We start from the raw sequence: 21,127 nt of genomic DNA, 5'->3' as shown, positions 1-21,127 counted from the left end.
CACAATGAAAGTCTTTAAACTCATGGAATATCTTCTATTTGTTCTGAAAGTCTGAGGTTGCGGGACTGTGGGTTCGATTCGCGAGAGCCAAACATAAATAGGTAGGTACTTAAAACTTATGTTTAACTTTGTCGTTACTCGTTTGTTTTGTTTTGCATGCCGACGTAAGCACAAGCCTAAACTTTTACATGGCTACTTCCATCCATCCTTTGTTTGGATCATGACCTGTCATTTAAATGCTGTTTTATTTAAATGTAATTTACATACTATATGTATGAGAGGATTTCAACTATGTTATGGACTTATGGTAGAATTATGCATAGCATACCTACATATAGATAGCGTTGAATTTTATTCCGCAGACTTCAGACCAAATTCGGTATCTACCGATTTTGGCCTTAAGTCTGACGTGTATACAATTCATAATCGTATGTACATTTTTATAAGTACCTTGTACGAATATTCAAGAGGACAGACGACCAATATCAATACTGGGCACCTGCAAACCAGACGACCTTGCATGCAGGTTTCGCTTTTAGTCGAGTCAACAGAGATTGCAAATAATAATTCACTTTTGGGCAGTATTTGCGTGGTAAGAGTATGCATAGGGTTACGTTTAAACTAGGTAATTTAGAAGAAAACGACAAACGTGACGAACAAGTGGCGTTTTAATATACCTACAGTCGCCATCAGATATATCGGGGCGGCCAAGGTGTTCACAAATAACAGAACAAGCTCTGTATTATCAACATGTTCAAGTGCATGCTCAGATACTTTTGAGCACCTTGGTCCCTCTGATATATGACTGATGGTGATTCTACTATTCCCATCGAAAACGCATCTTGCCCAGCCCACCTGTCCGAGCCAAAATGGCTGCCGCTGTGTGGTACATAGGTCGGCCCGGTCGGTTTAAATCGTAGGTACGTAACTCTTGTACACCTAAATACATTGACCTCTATACAACATATTTGCCATCACAGATGGAATGAAAATCTACCCGAAAGGTTTGCATGCCAATATCAAATTAAATGTTTTGTTTGAAATAACCACAAAAAATTGTCCGTGCTGAATGGAGTATTGCGGCACCAGACCAGACAAATAAATTAAACCTAGATATCCACAGGTACCTACGTGAACCATGGTACATTTACTTTGTTTATTTCGTCATGCAACTTACACGAATATGTCTATTTTGTCTCTTGCTTGTAAAATATGCTACTGAAGTGCTGAAGTTGCTTTTAGTTATTTTTTACTCAGTCGCGACATTACTTTAAAATATCCCCTTTGTCGTACGACTTACAGCCCTCTGCATCACATGCCCTTACCAGGCATCCAGGCAAAGCGAATTACCTTCAATAGAATATAATAGAAATTGTTTATTCGTGGCAAAAAACAGATAAAAAGAGAAACTAAAAACAAACTTATTACACATAACGTGACATAACATTACATAACAGATAAATTAGCCAAGAAATGGTCTCGACTCAGCATGGTGTGAGCCTGGATGGCCCAACGCTGATGGTCTTCCGTCGAGGCCAGAACCGAGTAAAGTACACTACTACACTACACGGAAAGTTACACTTTAATGCAGCTTTCAAAAATGTTGACCCCATTTTAGGGCTCATTTTGACGGTGCGAGAATTCGCATGCGAGTTTCATTACATTACGTCATTTGATCGGTCGGCTGCATTGACGTAACCTCAATGGTCCGCAATGTAACTAAAATCGTATACGAGTTCGCGCGCCGTCTAAATGAGCCCGTTTTTTTAAACAATTTTGATTTTTGAAGTGAAAACTTCTTTAGCGGCGCTGTGCACTTTTTGAGGTGGGGAAAAAAATGTTAAACTCGTAACAGGTGTCACGTGACCGTAAGACGGACACGTGACCTGATCGAAAGACGATCGACGAACGAACGATCGAGTTTTTCTTTATTGATTTTAATGCCATCAAGTGAGTTTCCCTCTAACTGGTATTAATATACAACTCGAGTACTAACAGTGATGTGCTTAGGGGTTTCAAGTAATGCGACGAAATAACGCTAGATGGCGTTAACCTCAATTATACATAGTGCTGCAGACATTTTGCACTAGTCATTGAGTTTTTTTTTAATGATTCTGGTACATACCAGCAGCAGCAAGTTGCTTTATCTTCTCCCTGAGCGGCGTCAGACTGGCAGTCACGTCGTTATGGCCCAGCAGGCCTTGCCAGGGCCGCGCCGCCCACGAGCAGGCCTTCTCCCGGATCGGAACCTTGGACCCGTCCGCGCAGAGGTACGTGAACTCGTCCGGGTTCTCGGAGGACTGGCTGGCTGGAATGGTTCCTACTGGGAGCTGAGTACAAAACGGTGGGTTTTATGGAAGCAGTTGAACTGTATCTTCATGTAGAAGGGATAATATTTTTTTAACCACCACTTGGAACCAAATCATGCAGTAACAGCAAGAGAATCCGGTCAAGATATCAGGGAACCGACGAATTGAGGAGAGCGCGCAACTGGTTTGTGTGGAGATTAGGGAAGTGGGGGAGGCAAAGGATTGAATAATTTTACGATTTCGGAGAGCCTAGGTCTCGCACTGTTAGTCCTTGAGAAAGGAGACCTAGGCTCTGCGAAACATGTCGCGCGGGTGACTTAAAACAAGCGAGTCTAAATCGTAAAATTATTCAATGTTAGTAGTATGTCTCACAACAGTTTAAATTCGATTGAGGCTTGAGTTTCATGAAGATTAATGATGATGACATCTTAGTCCATGCCTGTAGAGTACTCATGTTAGACAAGGCTAGATTCATAGTAATTTGTTCACTTACCCCGAAGAATTTCCGCACGTATATGACCTTGGTAAAAGCCACCTGTCCACCATTGTGTGCCAAGCACCGTAAAGCTCCCTCATATCCACTGAAGTTGTCAGGATAATCGCAGATTTCCGGGTGTTCGCATAACGCACATAGCTGGCTGTATTGGGCCTCTGTAACAATAAAGGATACTTAGCAAAGTGTACGTCGCAACTTTCGCTTTTGAAAAAGGATTTTCCCTACAGATTATACAATCAGTTGTTAGGAGTTGTGGTTGCAGAGTACAGGGAGCCACAGCATTATCACTGACTTTTTATTTTTTCGCTTCGACACTGACTCTTCTTTACATGGGTTGTCACGTATTATTTCCCATTGCATTTCAGTAAAAGCACGCGCTAGGCACATAAAAGGTGCGCTTCAACCCTTAGCCATACCATATTACAAGTATAGTTCTCGATAAACATTTCCCGAAAAGAAATCAAATCAAATCTTAAGTTATTAAGACAACATATACAAGTACACACTCCTCTCTCTTTCCTAAATAATTCCTATTCTTATGTTTAGTATAATTATAAATTTTATTTCTGGTAACTCGTAATGATCATGACCCCCGCGATACAGGCCATGCCTAGTGCGGGGCTCACTGTAACGTTCCTGCTAAACTTTTATTATGAATAAAAATATTGTTATTGTTATTGTTAAGTTGCAGAAAATTTCCTAAAAGTTGGAAACTACAACGTTGTGTTCTTAATAATTTCTATTTAGAAACGGAAAATAGCTATTTCCTTACAAGATTCCGAAAGCCCTTGTAGAATCAATTTTGGTAACTTTCCAGCCGTAATTAATTATGACAAACAATTTTATTGTTGATGATCTTCCCAGTGACATCGTTCAATATGATCTACCTACATTATCATCTCGCTAAAGGTTGAAAAACATCCTGTATTAAAGGTTACTTCAGTTTAATATGCCTAGCGAGATCACACCGTAATGAGGCTACGCAGAATCATGCCCCAGACGCCCATAAAGTTTACTCCGGGAATTCCGGGATATACGGCCGGAACTAAGGATTACCTGCCGCTATTTTTAGACAGGCTTAAGTTACGTATAAGGTTGTGGTTAGGCGTTATAGCTGTAGGTACTAAAACGCTTATTATCCGCCTGGGACCTATATCGTCCGTGATAAGTTATACTTGGTAAGTACAAACGGAATGTAATGTTCACTATTCTTATACATTTTTGAGTGCAGCTCGTAAAGTGTTTATTTTATAGTAGGTAACTAGCTATAGTATGTTTTTATCTAACTTATTTTTAATTATATTTTTGGTTACCTATAAGTAGAGGTGATTAAATTAATAAACATTTATCAAAGAGGATCGATAAGTATGGTACTAAAATACGATCGGTATTAAAGTGGACTTCGAGAATGCCCAGGAAAGATGTAGCGGTTGAGTTAGAATAGGTGCCTCATAGCTCCTTAACAGAGAATAAAATAAAGGCAGCAGGCAATCGCCTTCGCGGAGAAATTTACCGTTCACGTTTTGGGTTAGATGCTGCGTTAATTATCAGGTATTGAGTGACATTGGACACTACTTACTCCAAGCAGAGTTGGTCTTCTGATCCGGTGACCACTTCCCGACGATACAGGACTTGGTGAAGAAGCTGGAAAAGGCACGAAGCTCATTCTCTTTAGGGGAGAAGTGCATGTCGTTCATCTTGGGGAAGACGCTGCGCTTCATTAGCATGGTTAGTGGAATCTGTGGAAGGATGCCTACGTTACTAATACGAAAATTATTCTGTATTAGAACTATGTTCTCCTTTATTGCCAATTAACTTGAGGAATGTCAGCATGTGATTTTTGCCCCAACAGGTTGAGAAGGGTTGCCTATCTAGTTCAAATGTTTTTCACGAAATAATCCATAAAATCCGATCGAATGACGAAGCAAACATTTTTCATTAGATCTATTGCTTCTGTTACAAAAGCGCCGATTATATCACCCAGTCAGCACATTTGCAATAAACCGAATGACGAATGGTTTTTGAACTCTGACAAAGCGTTCTATTCCGTTAATAAGTACTAAGTACTTGTCTTCAGCCGTCGGTGCCGTTCGATCGTTGATTAAATTACAATCAGCGAGGATAAAGCATTTTTCTTCGTGAAACGAAACACTTTATTGCTTTTCGCGCTGCATTTCTGAAGCCAGTTGTCTGAGGAATTGATACTATTGTCATAGAGAAATATAGTAAGACAACATAAGACTTTCCGGTCGGTGCTACATCTATTGTCAAGTAGCAGTACTGATAGTTCCGCTACTCGATGCTAGATGTAGACACTGAAATTAATAGTATTTTTGGTACCCAAACTGATGTATGCAGATGGAGTGAGCAATCTATGTATTTTTTTCTCCTATGCTTTTTTTCTCTATCCTCCTAAGGCCCAACGAAAAATTGAGTATGTAGTCAGTACGGCCCGTAGTCCTACCAGTAGTACTATTGTTTTTTACTCATTCAGACCCAAGTAATTAGAAGACTTTTTTTAATCTTATTGTATTTATACAGCACCTACTACAGCACTTTGTTTTTTTTTTGCGAACTTGTTAAAGGGCTCACAGACAAAACAAAACAGTCCTTTAGAAGCCAATTTCGATAAGCGCGTAATTTAAAAACAAAATGATGGGTTTTCTATTGAGTCCTACTGGTAGGACCGTGGTACGCTACGACTACTTACACAATTGTTGAAGGAGCTGGGTCTGAATAACAAAGTTAATAAGTACTATGGGTAGGACCTTGGGCCTTAGGAGGCTATGCTATTGTAGTGTTGGTGTTGGTATTGGTTTCAATTCTTGTTGACATACTTTTACATTTACAGATACGGAACCTTAAAAGGTTCCTACAATAAATGGTGACGATGACGAGTTAAGGATGACCGGGCCGGGGCGTCCGACATACATAATTACATATGTCGTGTTCTACGACGGCTGATCAGTGATCACGTGGTGCTTTCCATAGAAGCACCGCGTGCTTTCCAAACTTTACGGGTGTCAGAATTTTTAGGGTGAGGTCCGACTCCGAACAGTTGCAGCTGCTAAGGTTGGACAATTTTAAACAGTAAGTTAAGTTTATTTTACCTTATAGCCGACGTTCCTGTTGACCCCCGTGTGGCAAGATTTCAGCCCCTTCAGCTGGTCGAGGGAGTTGATGGGCAAGTCTTTGTGGACAACGATGACGGCTTGGTAACGGAACTCCGCTGCAAAAATAAGCAATGGTTAATATACTATTTAGATATTTATTTCATAACCCCCGACGCATGATGGTTAGTTATAAATTTGACGCCAATGTCCGTCTGTGTGTGGCATCGTAGCTCTCAAACAGATGGACCGATTTCCATGCAGTTTTTTTTCAGTCATTACGAATTTCCTTGTTCTTATTAAGTAGCTATGTTTGATAAGAATCGATCCAACAGTTTAATGAGTATCAGCACTTTTCCAAAATTATGTAGGTACCTAGGGCAATTTTGTGGGTAGGGATTTTTTAATTTTTAATTGAACATAACTAAGCGAGGGAGTGTCATTAACTCATTATACACGTCATATTTTCCATTTCACTCTTTTACGGAAATTAACGAATTTTCAGAAGTTATTTCATTTATTTTTTCCACATTTGAAGAATATAAGTTTTGTTTAGTTCATAAAATGACCTCAATTGGTCATTGGTTTGGTCGCACATTCTGTCTCAGTCTTTGAATGTAAATACTTATATTATTCAAAGTAGGTATTAGTCATCTTGCTCGCATCAATGTGATGCGATGCAAGCACGATGCAAGTGATATCAAAATAAAATCAACATCAACATCGATTTGCAATCCAAATCGGCCTCAGTTATGATTTAGCAAGCTTATGATAATATTCACGGTATCTGCCCGGGCCATACGTTCCGGACCGCAATTGAACATTCATGAATGAAAATTTGGCCCGACGTGAATTAAATAGGTTTAGACAGCAATGTTCATCAGGCTATCTTGCTGAGCAATTTACTATTCTAAAGCGTGGTAATAAAGTTGAAGTTTCAAAATGGCAATTTCAGACCATTACCATGAACAAACGGGGTGAAAGATATGCAGAGGTGTGCATGATTCCAATTGCGTATGTGCCTCGGGTGCTTCGAAAGTTTAAGACTACCGGCTATAACCGCGAAAATCGAAGTTCGCAAATTGAAGGCATTTTTCTGTCACTCTAAAATCTCTAAATACTCCAAAGGCGATTGGAGTAAAAGAGAAACATCCCCGCAATTTGCGAATTTCGGTTTTCGCGGTAGCCCCACAGTACACAGCTGCATCCAATATGTCCAGCCCAGAATCGAATTTTTAATTATTATAAGAATCTGTATATTACAGTCGCCATCATTAATATCGGAGCGACCAAGGCGCTTACAAATATCTGAACACGCCTGTATTGTCAAGGCGTTAGAATAGTGTTCAGATATTTTTGAGCACGTCGGCCGCTCCGATATATCTGATGGCGACTGTACAACGCGCATCCCGGTCCCGTGTGCACAGGCCTTATATCAGGCGTAAATGTATGTTGCGACATTGGTTACATGGTCTCCTTAAATTTTATGACATCTTAAAGCGTCATTAAACAGAAAGTTGGCCAATAAACGTCACCGCCTAAAAAACGGCCATATTTAATTAAGCCAGAAAGCGTTTTAATGTCGTTAAAAATAGATTAACATTCGGGGGTAGAAATCCTTCGGGACAATTTATATTAATAATCAGATCTTTTAATGTATATTGAGATCCGCGGACATTCTAACAAGGCTCTCATTTCCTTAATGAAAATCCTTAACCCTTATCTTGGCAAGGTTCAAAATATCTTAAATATATATTTTATTTAGAATTTGCTCACCTATTGAGCATACTAGACTAAAAAAATAAGAAAAAAAAAACAGGTTTTCCCAGTTTCGGAAAATCATATGTATCATATTTGATACAATGCCAATCCCTCAACAAACCAGTTCCCTACTTTTTAAAAGAAAAATGTGGGTTTTAATAAAAATAAAACATGTACTTAGTGCAACAGAAATCATCATTTATTGCTTATTAAACGAAATCTAAAGCATCATATTACACCTGTAAAAATAAATTATACCTGATGACATGGGAGAAAAAATTGAATATTTATGGGTATTGGGTATACCTATCAATAGGGCTAATGTAACTTAGGTCATAGAGAAAAAATACATAGAGTGCTCACTCCATAGCGCATGTTTGCGTGGGCCCACACGGCCTGTTTCCACGCCACCATGCGCGTGCGCGCCGCTGCGCTGGTGCGGCGCGTGCGGGCCAGCGCCAACACTGTCCTGGCGACGATCGCAGATCGTCTTGACTGTCCTTACATCACGCACTGTTGCAACAGGCATGTAAGGACAGGTGTAGCCTACACGTGTAGCCTAAGTTTTGTGTGTATTGTTTGTGTTGTGTGTGTTATTATTATATATTATTTAATATTATTTGTAAATTTTAAATTGTACTTAATGTTAATTTTATTAGAATATATTTTAATGTCATTTGTAATTATCAAAATGTAAATAATGTAAAAATATGAGCCAAATAGCTTGAAATAAATGATTTTTTTTTTTTTTAATTTTTAATAGATCCGTTTTAGTACCAAAAAGACTATTAGCATCTAGCATCGAGTAGCGGAACTATCAGTACTGCTACTTGACAATAGATGTAGCACCGACCGGAAAGTCTTATGCTGTTGAGATAAGACTTTCCAGTCGGTGCTACATCTATTGTCAAGTAGCAGTACTGATAGTTCCGCTACTCGGTGCTAGATGTAGACACTGAAATTAATAGTCTGAACTGATGTATGGAGTGAGCACTCTTGTCTTACTATATTACTCTATGCTTGGGTTTACTGTGAGACTGTGACATGTTATTGGCAATATTTCCGGCAACGAAACGTTACCTACGCGCCCATTACTCAAATGATTAAGGCTCTCTCATTACGAAAACAATCTCTAAAAAGCCTTTGTCCATTGTGTGGACGCGTCAAGCCAAACGAGCAGTAACAACCATTAAAATGTACACAAATTCATACCTTATTCCGAAGACATAAGGTGACATGCTAATGACCGTTGGACTAGACTGGATCACGTAATCTTTTACGGGTTTTCATTCTGTGTTTGCATGGCATTGGGTGCTTTCGAGCCATTTCAAAATTGGTTTCTTGCTTCTGAAGTTAGATTGGATTCGAGTGTCGTGGCTCGGTGCAATGAAAGTTAAACGATTGTTAAACAACCTCTGGAATAGGTAGTTGTAGAATATAGGTAGTTGTAGTAGTAGTCACCTACTATTCAATACCACCAATTGTCCGCTTCATGAAACGCTTACGAATACCGCGAAGATTATTTTTACAGAAATAACGTTATGAATAACTGTGTAGGCATGTATCATATTCTTTGGTACCTATATACCTACATACTTAAAGAGCTACGTGCCAATAAATGTGGTAAAAACTATACTACAATATATCCCAAAGAGACAATGCTATCAAAGATACGAACAGATGGCATCTTTGACTGTTTATTGCTATCCAGGGACCGGAACCGGTTACCTTAACCGGGGTTTTTCATAGGGTTATTTTAGAAGTGGTTATAAAAACCCCTACCATAACGGTAACCGTCTGATAAGGTAACACTTTGATTCGGTAACCGTATCAGATCGAGTTAACCCCTGTTACCGGTAACCGAAATAAAAACCCAGTCGATTCTGTTACCTCATAATAAGGTTTTGAACCAGTTCAAACGATTGTAATCTTTACGCAGACTTAAATTCAACTCATTATTGAATAACCGTGGTTGGCATGGGCGGTCTATGAAGCCTCCAGCACAAACAAGTTTTTTTGCCGGTAACTTCGCTTATTGTCAATTCAAACAATATTGCACTTTGAGTCCTTAAGCTAAAGTTGAAAACATAAGTGAGCGATTACAGTATTATTTTGGAGCGACAGCCGCAGGCAGCGTGGTTATTCCTTTGTTTATCTTTATACCTGTGTGTTCCTATTGTTGTGTTTCGGAGCAATTCTAGTTTAGAAATGTTTAGAAAAGGGGTTGCAAGTAAACAACATCCTATCCTAGTAATATCTGCTATTATTTACATAGTTATATTTTATGCTACTTAGATTATTATTTTTATTTTCGGGTTCACACTTGGTATGTACCTACAGATTAAAGACTGATTTAAAGAAAATTTTTTACCTAACTAGTAATTTTACTGGTACATAGTTAGGTATAATTTATCTTTAGATTCCAGAGAATAGAGATAGAGTGATTAAAAAAAATCACTTTGTGATAAAGATACATGCGCTAGTGGATTGTGGTAGATATTTTACCATTGTTAACAAATGACATATGTACTAGTTATTACGAGCTTATTTTATAATAAGCAATTAAAGTCTATTCTTTATCCGGTAGACTAAAATGACATTTCACAGTATGAAATGAAATGACACATGATGTTCATTCATACTATGAAATGTCATTTTAGTCTACCGAATAAAAAAATAGACTTTAGTTTAAAATGTTTTCATGTGCGGTGAGTTTGTATGAGCTAAAAGCCGTAATTTACCTTGTACCGCTTAATGCAGCGATCAGAAAATATATATCTATAGCAGTGATAAATAAACTTATTTTAATACTTCAAATCTTTCATTAATACCAGAATTCATTATATTTATTGGGTATCTATAACATTGCTAGGTGAAATAGTTTTGTTTAAATTAAATAGATACATACATACTTAGTAAGCAGTGTTGGTCATTCAAGAATAAAATCATTATTTAAATAAGAATTCCTAAGAATAAAATCATGTTGATTTTATTCCCGTCAAAATTATTTAAATAAATTTGATCGGAAATAATTAGTATGTGAAAAAATTTAATAAGAATAATTCTTAATCAAATAAATGTAATCCCATCAAAAACATTACATGTAAAAAGGTGCAAGTCTCGCAACGCTTTTACTACAAAAAAGTTTTGAGATGTAATGTGAAACCAAGTCGGTTATTTTAATCAGTGCCAGGGGGTGTTAAAACCGTATCAATAAGATATCTTTAATTTGTAATACGTATAATGACTTGGCCATCGCACGGCTGCATAATGGCAAAAGGATCATCGTCACCTATTAAAATAATTCTAATTGAACATAACGCTAGCGCTAATTGCAGTTTGAGCATTACACATATTTACGAGTACGGTACGAGTAAAGCATTATGTGCGATTGCCAAGTCATTATATGTATTACAAATTAAAGATATCTTATTGATACGGTTTTAATACCCCCTGGCACTGATTGAAATAACCGACTTGGTTTCACATTACATCTCAAAACTTTTTTGTAGTAAAAGCGTTGCGAGACTTGCACCTTTTTACATGTAATGTTTTTTTAAGGGATCTCATCTCTTTTTGTAGGCAGTCCTTCTTTTCGGGTACTCATACCCATACTATGTATACACATATCATAACTAAATATATCTTCATTTTTGAACTGCAACAGTAAATTTGTAATATCATATATTTATATGGGATTACAAACTTACTTATGCAGTTCTTAGATCTTTAAAACGTGAGTGATATTGCAATATTTTTAGGTGTACCCTTTATGTGGCCATTAAACCCTAACTCTGTACCAAATTTCAGCTCTCTGAGTTTATGGGAAGTACTAGTTCTATTCTGATGATCATGAGTGAATGAGTGTCATAAATGCGAAACTTTGCTTTCGCTTAACTTCGGAACTAAATGACCTACAGACTTGAAATTGGATTTTAAGTATGTGATTATAACTTACTGGATGACGAAAATTTCTGCGTTCTGGTCTTATCCAGAGGTTCTCAAATAGGGGCCTGAAAATGCGGCGAAATGGTTCCAGTAAAGGATGGTACGGCAGTGTTTGCTTCGCGCTCGACTTGGCGGGGGCACTGCCGTGCCCCAAGATCATGATTTTATATTCTAAATAATATTCCTAGATTAAACATGCAGTCTGGGTGCCGTATAGGCGTTACGTATAGATAGAAGTAAATTAGACAAGAAACTACTATGTTTCTTGTCTAATTTATACCTGATTTTATGCAATAAAATCTTACAAATTTAATTTACTGCCGCATAGTCTTGGTATTGGACGATACCCGTATTTCTTTTAATGTGATCTAAATCATCAGGTACAATTCAGCTGCTATGAATAAAAAAAACCGGCCATGTGCGAGTCTGACTAGCGCAGGAAGGGTTCCGCACCATTACGCAAAAACCAACAAAAAAATAACGTTTGTTGTATGGGAGCCCCACTTAGATATTTATTATATGCTGTTTTTAGTATTTGTTGTAATAGCAACAATAGAAATTCATTATTTGTGAAAATTTCAACTGCCTAGCTATCATGGTTCATGAGATACAGCCTGGTGACAGACAGATGGACAGCGGAGTCTTAGTAATAGGGTCCCGTTTATACCCTTTGGGTACGGAACCCTAAGAAAGATGTTTTTAAAGGTAGGATAAGGAATGGCTCGATATGGTGTATTCCTATTTCTCCCCGCCGGGCACAGATGGGAATAGGCGCTTCATTTAAATCATTCCCATATGTCCCCGCCTCATGTATCGCGGCGGTCACGTTGGGCAGGAACAAATGGGGAAAATACTCATGTTTATTTTCTGTTTTCGAATTATGTTTAGTATGTGGTTTCAGTGTCCGAGTTACTACCAAGACTTATGGTGTTTTTAAAAGTTCTTCTGATATTTAAAATTTGCATTTATTATTTAGACGGAAATTAACAGATATTAATATCGTTTGACACAACGCTTGCCGCACGTGTTTAGCAAATGCTGACAAAGAATTCACCACGCCACGACTTAATCCTATTGTTATTACCAATGAGTAATAAATGACGGTCTCAAGTGGAAACACGCCTGCAACTTTCTGCAAATCTAGTGATAAGCGTAGGACTCTTTTCTTACCTGCAGTAATTTACTATCTCATTCACTTTCCGTAGGTGTGAAAGAGATAGCACACGTATGACCTCAAGGCTGATAGGAATCATAAACAAAATACATACATACTTAATACGCAAAGAAATATACATTGAACCATCATAATTATAATTTCGCAGTTTAATTTATATGTAGCTTCATTATAAAATTATCATCACCGTTTCGAAGACTTCAAAAAATGTACCTATCTATCACAATAAAATCTTTTACGCTAAAAAAAAATTCAAATCAATCCGACCATTGAAAAGAGGGGTGAAATTGAAGTGGATTATGTATTGTATATTTAAACACGTATCATCGTTGTTTCTTATTTATTAATAAAGAATACATGTTTTTGGTGCAAATCTAAATAGAAAAGTCACACTCTTTTAATATGTCAATGTTTTAAATGTATAAAATCAATATAACTAAACGGAGAAGGTTTTAATACCGAACATTAATTTTACTATCTATCTATAGTTAACATTCTAATTGAATAAAACGTTATTTAGAATAATCCTACACCTGGAATAAATATTCCGTTTTTTATTTTTCATTTAATAAAATAAAAGTGACATGATTTATTAACTTTTATTTTATTCTAAAATAACGAGTGTAAGAATTATTCTTATTCAAATCGATTGGAATAAGAATAAAATGTATGTTCTTATTCAAGTTATTTTTAGTCCAACTCTGAGACTTGAGACTTAGTATGCTTTTTACATTCCAACAAAACTTTCTTCTCCAATTCACGGGATTTTTTTAAACCCGAAAGAGTAAAAGGAATTAAGTAGTAATGTATGTAGTATAAAAATGCAAGCTATATCAATATAAGCCAGAAACCCAGAACGCCTGAATTAAAACTTGGGATCATTTAACTATATACCTAAAGGAAAATATGTCAGGTCTTCTAAATATTTAATAGAGTAAAAAAAAATGTTTAACAATAAAATTAAATAAATAAATGCTTATGACAAAAATTAATGGACAATGGTTAGGTCATGTTTAATAAACAAAATTAATAAAATTAATAAAATAAATAAAATAAATAAAATAAATAAAATAAATAAAATAAATAAAATAAATAAAATAAATAAAATAAATAAAATAAATAAAATAAATAAAATAAATAAAATAAATAAAATAAATAAAATAAATAAAATAAATAAAATAAATAAAATAAATAAAATAAATAAAATAAATAAAATAAATAAAATAAATAAAATAAATAAAATAAATAAAATAAATAAAATAAATAAAATAAATAAAATAAATAAAATAAATAAAATAAATAAAATAAATAAAATAAATAAAATAAATAAAATAAATAAAATAAATAAAATAAATAAAATAAATAAAATAAATAAAATAAATAAAATAAATAAAATAAATAAAATAAATAAAATAAATAAAATAAATAAAATAAATAAAATAAATAAAATAAATAAAATAAATAAAATAAATAAAATAAATAAAATAAATAAAATAAATAAAATAAATAAAATAAATAAAATAAATAAAATAAATAAAATAAATAAAATAAATAAAATAAATAAAATAAATAAAATAAATAAAATAAATAAAGTAAATAAAGTAAATAAAGTAAATAAAGTAAATAAAGTAAATAAAGTAAATAAAGTAAATAAAGTAAATAAAGTAAATAAAGTAAATAAAGTAAATAAAGTAAATAAAGTAAATAAAGTAAATAAAGTAAATAAAGTAAATAAAGTAAATAAAGTAAATAAAGTAAATAAAGTAAATAAAGTAAATAAAGTAAATAAACTAAAATTAATACAATAAATACAATATATACAATAAATACAATAAATAAAATTAATAAAATTAACAAAATTAATAACAAATAAAATAAATGAAATAAGTAAAATAAACAAAATAAAAAAATAAACAAAATAAGTAAAATAAACAAAAACATTAAAATAAGCAAAATTAAGAAAATTGACAAAAATAACAAAATAAACTATTATAAAATATGTAGTTAATTTATTATTAACAATTTTTCTTAGTATTTGATTGACGGCACATCACTAAATACGAATGTAGCAAACCAATAAGCAACCGATAATAAAGGTTACCATAACTGAATAAAAACCGGTTAAAAACCCCTAACAAAAACCCTAACGCGATGGGGTTTTGAGATTAACTCGGTTAACGGTTAAGGTTACCGTTTCAATAAGCTTACCGTTACAATCAGGTAACAGTATGATAGGGTTACCGAATGATAAGGTAACCGAATTGATTGGGTTACCGAATGGATAGGATTAAGCGTAAAGAGGGGTTTTCCGGTCCTTGTTGCTATCGTTACCACGAGTTTATTGTTCATGTTTATTAGGTGCCATAACTATAAGCTGTGGTTTTGTGTTGTGATCAAAAATACGACCCAAATAAAATAAAGTTAGGCATCTTTATCTTATCTTGAGTATCTTGTAATAAAGTAGAAAATGTTCTTCACACCTGCCAATAAGTCTTAGATCAGGGCAACAACATTATCAATTATTACTTTATTTATTAGAGATCAGTGAAATGAGTTTTGATTTTTGGAAAATGTGGTTTAATAGTGGAAATTGGCATAAAGAAATTAAGTGCCAGTAAGCTCTAAGGCACTAAAAACGTTAAGGGGCCCACTGAACCGCGCTGATACCGCGCCGGACGGTTGTTCGGAACTGTCAAATTTTTGTTCTGACTGACAGGCCGATATCGTCCGGCGGACTGGTAATTAAATTAAAATTTTGAGTTTACTTGCTGTGATAATAACTCAGCGAAGTAGGTAAGTATTTTATATTTTTACATTTTTTAAGATAATATATTTTACTCCACCCCAGTTGTATTAACCAACCATTTCTATCTATCACGTTCAACAAAGCAACAACCATAGTAATCGAAAAACCAATAGCAATAAAAGAAAGCTATAGAATGCAGCTGTCGCACACCGTTGGCATTCGTTATGGATGAAAACTCGTTCCGCCGCTAACAGCGCAATGTTGCATTCAACGTTGACAAAACGGATGCTAAGAATAAATCGATAGATAAATCATAATCATAATCATAATCATTTAATCGCAATCCATGGTATTACAGGTGTTAACTTAGATTAGGTACAGCATGGACCCTACAAGGGCGTGGCAACATAATAATATTATATATAGGTATATAAGGGAAATTAAACTAATTAATTGTCCATAAACTCTTGCAGAGTGTATGGGCATTCGGTTAAAAGGTAAGTCTTGAGCTTATTTACAAAGTTATCATATTTATTTTCAATAAAAGTCGCTCGGCTTATCCAATAAAAAAGTAGAAATATGGACCTAGTAAAATGGGTGTAAGTAAATAGAAATGGTAAAGGCTTCGTCACACAGGCGCTTTTTCCGGGCGGGGCGTGAGCGTTTTATAAAAGCGGCGCGCCCCGCTCACGTCCCGCCCAGAAAACGCGCCTGTGTGACGAAGCAATAAGTAACTTTTGTCAAAAATTTCTATTTTGATCCAAATTTTTATCGCTGACTTTATTTTTCTTTTAACGGGCAACTGGCAAACGGTGGCCATATTTCTCGATGAGTATTACCGAGAAATATGGCCACCTCTTGTGTCCATCGATACAGGGCTATAACCGCGAAAATCGAAGTTCGTCAATTGCGGGCATTTTTCTCTGTCACTCTCATTACGTCTTGATGAGAGTAAAAGAGAAAGATCCCCGCAATTTGCGAATTTCGGTTTTGGCGGTAGGCCCTCTGCTCGATCGCGATCGTATGGTAGTACCATAATATTGCATTGTCACCCGAGTTATGTATGTGAACTTTCAGCTCAAAACAAGCAACAACGGTTGCACTCCGGGAGTGCCGATAGAAGTGAAAACTCACCTCACTATGTTACCGACGCCCGGTAACACGATACATACGTTTAGCGGAGGTATTCCATTTATTTATTATATATTATTATCATTCCCAAACAAGATCACACTTTTTTATTGACATATTTATTTACATACTGCCATGACAACGTCAAATTATTTGAAGAAAAACTCAATGTTATTTAATAACATTGAGTTTTTCTTTATTGATTTAAATGCCATTTAAATTATTACCTTAGCTAATTACCTTATGGGGCTTACGGTCACGTGATCGCCTTACGCCCCTTACGGTCACGTGATCGCCTTACGCTGTCTCGAGTTTATAATTTTTTCCCCACCTTAAAAAGTGCCCAGCGCCGCTAAAGAAGTTTTCACTTCAATAAAATAGCAATGATCTGGTACGGCACAAACGTTGGATTTTAGGTGGGCGGTGGGTGGACACAGACATTTGAATGGAGAAAGTTACACAATGCCCCGGAAATTACTCAGTTCGATTATCGCATTGATATCTTGTTGGTCGTAAACGGAAACGGAACCCTTATAGATTCGTCATGTCTGTCTGTCTGTCTGTCTGTCTGTCTGTCTGTCTGTCTGTCTGTCTGTCCGTCTGTCTGTCCGTCCGTATGTCACAGCCACTTTTCTCCGAAACTATAAGAACTATACTGTTGAAACTTGGTAAGTAGATGTATTCTGTGAACCGCATTAAGATTTTCACACAAAAATAGAAAAAAAAAACAATAAATTTTTGGGGTTCCCCATACTTCGAACTGAAACTCAAAAAATTTTTTTCATCAAACCCATACGTGTGGGGTATCTATGGATAGGTCTTCAAAAATGATATTGAGGTTTCTAATATCATTTTTTTCTAAACTGAATAGTTTGCGCGAGAGACACTTCCAAAGTGGTAAAATGTGTGTCCCCCCCCCCGTAACTTCAAAAATAAGAGAATGATAAAACTAAAAAAAATATATGATGTACATTACCATGTAAACTTCCACCGAAAATTGGTTTGAACGAGATCTAGTAAGTAGTTTTTTTTTATACGTCTTAAATCGCCTAAATACGGAACCCTTCATGGGCGAGTCCGACTCGCACTTGGCCGGTTTTTTTTCTATTGCTTTGGTTGGAATGAATTGTAGGTACAGGTACAGTATCAGCCAATATTGTCAAAGAATAGCGTGAGATTGAATAAAATCATACATAAAATGTTTAGTCCGCCTGTTGTCTAATACCATAGTTTAAGCATAGAGAAATATAAGTAAAGTGTTGTAACTCCATACATCAGAGTTTTGTTACCAAAACGCTCATTTCGTAGTCTACACTACATCTAACGTCAAGTAGCGGACATTATCAGTTCTGCTTTGACAATCGATGTAGCGGCAAACATTTTTAGCTAATATTATAACCGGATTAAACGGAACTATATTTTTAACTCCTTCTGCTTATAATATTAGTTGCAAATTGTTTTAGTAGTACATTTTTCGTCAGTAGCGGAACTTATGCCATCTGGTGTCAAGTAGCGGTACTGATAGTTCCACTACCTTGACGTTAGATGTCGACTACGAAATAACTCGCCTTTTGGTAAGAACACTGATGTATGGAGCTAATTACCACTCTTCTTTACTTATATTTCTCTATGGTTTAAATTATGTATTTAATTTGTATGTCATATTCGTTTTCATATTGGTGAGCAATAAAAAATATTTGAATTGTTTTTTTTTTGTTTAGTGTCCCACTCTCCCACTGCTGGGCAAAGGCCTTTGAATTGTATTGTATTTATTTGGGAAATAAAAACCACAACTGGCATGGTTGAGCGAGAACCGCTTTAACAAGAGGCCCGTTGAAAATTAGTTGACCATAGATCGAAACCATTGTAAAATTTAAAATACGAACAGTTACAGGTACGGGTAGGTATAGTAGGTACAGAGTACAGACGGTACAGTCGCCAGAGCAAGGTGCTCACAAAAATCTGCTCACACCACACCTCTATTGTCAAGGCGTTAAAGTGCGTGTTCAGATATTTTTGAGCACACGTACATTCCAATTAATCACAAGGATTTTTTGTAATTCTTCACTTAAGTAGTTAGGTGCATTGCATATTACTTACTTAGGTGTTTAGGGGGATTTTAAATCTTCTCGAGGCAGAGGTGTAGGGTTGGAGCCGGGTGTAGCTTTATTTGACGTTCATAATCGCATTGTAATATGGCTACTTGAATAAACTATCTTTTACCTACCTATCATTCGTTACCATGCACAGCTTTATAGAATTAAAGTAAATAGTTATGCAAAGTTATCAGTAACGAGGTATAGTATAGCTGACTTAACATCGTTTAAACGTTTTCCAATAAAAGCTGAGGTTGAAAGTTCTAACAAAGTTTTTAAAGGAGTTTGGTGTCAATAATGTTAATCGCAACGTTCAATATTTATTAGATTAAACAATGTCGGCTGAAAGATTATAAATTATAGGCGATTTCAATAGAATTAGCTCGGCGTGGTGGAATCTGCTGAAATTGTAAGCAAATTGACAAATCCTATTTCTACAAAGACTATTTAATTAGGCAAGGTAATTTCGTTAATTAGGAAAGCTTTTATCGGATTTTGCATCTTTCGTTCGGTTTGTTTTTACGCAGGAATTAGAACATTTAGGTAATTTGTCTATCACACCTCCGTATCTTATGAAAGCTTAAGTACTAATATATACATAAACTATATAGCCGGTCAAACCACTTTGTCAGTAGAAAAAGGCGCGAAGTTCAAATTTTCTTTGGGACGGACGGAAATGGCTTGACAGACTATCAGACGGATTCAGTCTGGACTTATGAGTCATGAAGTTCCGGAAAACTTGATAGCGCCATCTTAAATACAGGCAGCAACATCTATCGGTGATCGGCGTAACTATCACTAGTACTGTAATTACTGTATCAATTATCAAACAGTAGTAGCGCTATCTATTGGCGAGTAAAACAGGTAACTTACCATCAGGCTCATCATCAGTCCTGTACTCCTGGAACAGCACGAAGTCCTGGTTGGGTATGTTGGTGGCCACGTACATATCCTCGGGATCCACGGGCACGAAGTCCGCTTGCCGTTGCTGCACTTGGTAAAGGCATTCTACCCTAGAGACAAAGATAAAATAATAACAGCTAAGTAAACAAAAACATTCGTTTCGACTCTCGTCTAATTTTCTCAAATCTAGCTTTTTACCTAAACCAGACTAGACGTTTCGAAATATTTTAGTTTTTTCTGCAGACAACTGAACTTCGCTTTTGAACATTTATGTTACAGCGTGCGCTGTACTCGATTTTACTACCCCCGTAAAAAACTTAAACAAGTCAGTAGGTAAGTAGGTACCTAGTGTACCTACTGACTAGAAACTACTAGGAAGTACGGTCGAGTTCACAAACATCTTTACAAGCTAACATTCCAAAAATATAGGTATCCAGTATAAAGTCCCTATTTAGAGGTATACAGTGTGTGGCCTATAACGCGGGAGAATAATTAAAACGTAGATTCTACTACTCAAACAATAAAACTTTTGTTCGACAACTTTTTGAAATTATGTAGTCTTAAAATTGTCCCTTTTTCAAACAAACTAAATAATATTTTCAATGTACTTTAAATTCCGTCTAATTGACATCGCCCGTCAGTCTTGTCACCGTACAGGCATAATCAATTTCGTGATACATTGCGTGTTCGATTAAATTTTAAAGTGTTTTAAAATACAAACCACAAGTTATTTTTAAAAGTTGCTGAACAAACATTGTCTAGTTTGAGGAGTAGAATCTACGTTTTAATTATTCTCCCGCGTTATAGGCCACACACTGTATATATTTTGGAAGTAGCTTTGCATCATAACTAGTGTATTAAATCGCTACTTGTTACCGACATTGTTTCTATTTAGAGATGGGTAGTGAGTATTCTATTTGCTTCAGTTTTTTTTAATATGTGTTAGGACGTAGGATACAATGTAGATTGTAGTAGCAAAGAAACAAGTGACTAAGAGGCTACGGATATTAACTATTAACAACAATTGAATAGAGTATGAGTCCACTGACATTACTCTCAAGAAACATCACGTAAATACACTTAAAAGACATCATGTTTATTGATAAACCAACTTCAAGTCTAGGCACGTACACGGCCGAGAAGGAATATTTAAAATAGCATTTGTGTTCGCGATTTTGTAAGTTTTTTTCCAAGTTCCGAGAAAAAGTAGGTAAGATAAATTGTAATAAGGTTTTAATTAAACTTAGTCACTCTTTGACGATGTTCTGGAATAACTACCTATTTTGAATATTTCGTAAATATTAAAGTTTGTTGAAATGTAAATTTTATTTTGCACATAAGTACGAACGTCCTGTAATGATAAATGGGGCATTATCTATGAAAAGGGACCTTATTGTCGATGGCGCTTACGCCACACAGCTTCTCACGGCGTTGTATTTATATCGGAGAATCG

At 35.5% G+C, this 21,127-nt stretch overlaps 2 protein-coding genes across 2 annotated transcripts in view; both read right to left on the bottom strand.

The window, feature by feature from the left end:
- Positions 1 to 21,127, bottom strand: part of LOC134651460 (acylphosphatase-2-like) — a 199,337-nt gene that overhangs the window by 30,296 nt on the left and 147,914 nt on the right. The gene's annotated exons all lie outside the window — the stretch shown is intronic.
- Positions 1 to 21,127, bottom strand: part of LOC134651330 (transferrin) — a 37,559-nt gene that overhangs the window by 12,063 nt on the left and 4,369 nt on the right. Inside the window, exons 3-7 of the mRNA XM_063506402.1 lie at positions 19,645 to 19,784; positions 5,916 to 6,034; positions 4,385 to 4,544; positions 2,803 to 2,960; positions 2,126 to 2,330 (exon numbers count right to left, since the gene is read on the bottom strand). Coding sequence (XP_063362472.1) covers positions 2,126 to 2,330; positions 2,803 to 2,960; positions 4,385 to 4,544; positions 5,916 to 6,034; positions 19,645 to 19,784 — 782 coding nt within the window. The remainder of the gene's footprint in view (positions 1 to 2,125; positions 2,331 to 2,802; positions 2,961 to 4,384; positions 4,545 to 5,915; positions 6,035 to 19,644; positions 19,785 to 21,127) is intronic.

Source organism: Cydia amplana, chromosome 10 (genome assembly GCF_948474715.1).
Source record: "Cydia amplana chromosome 10, ilCydAmpl1.1, whole genome shotgun sequence".
Lineage (NCBI taxonomy): Eukaryota > Metazoa > Arthropoda > Insecta > Lepidoptera > Tortricidae > Cydia > Cydia amplana.
This window is presented reverse-complemented; position numbering and strand designations above follow the sequence as displayed.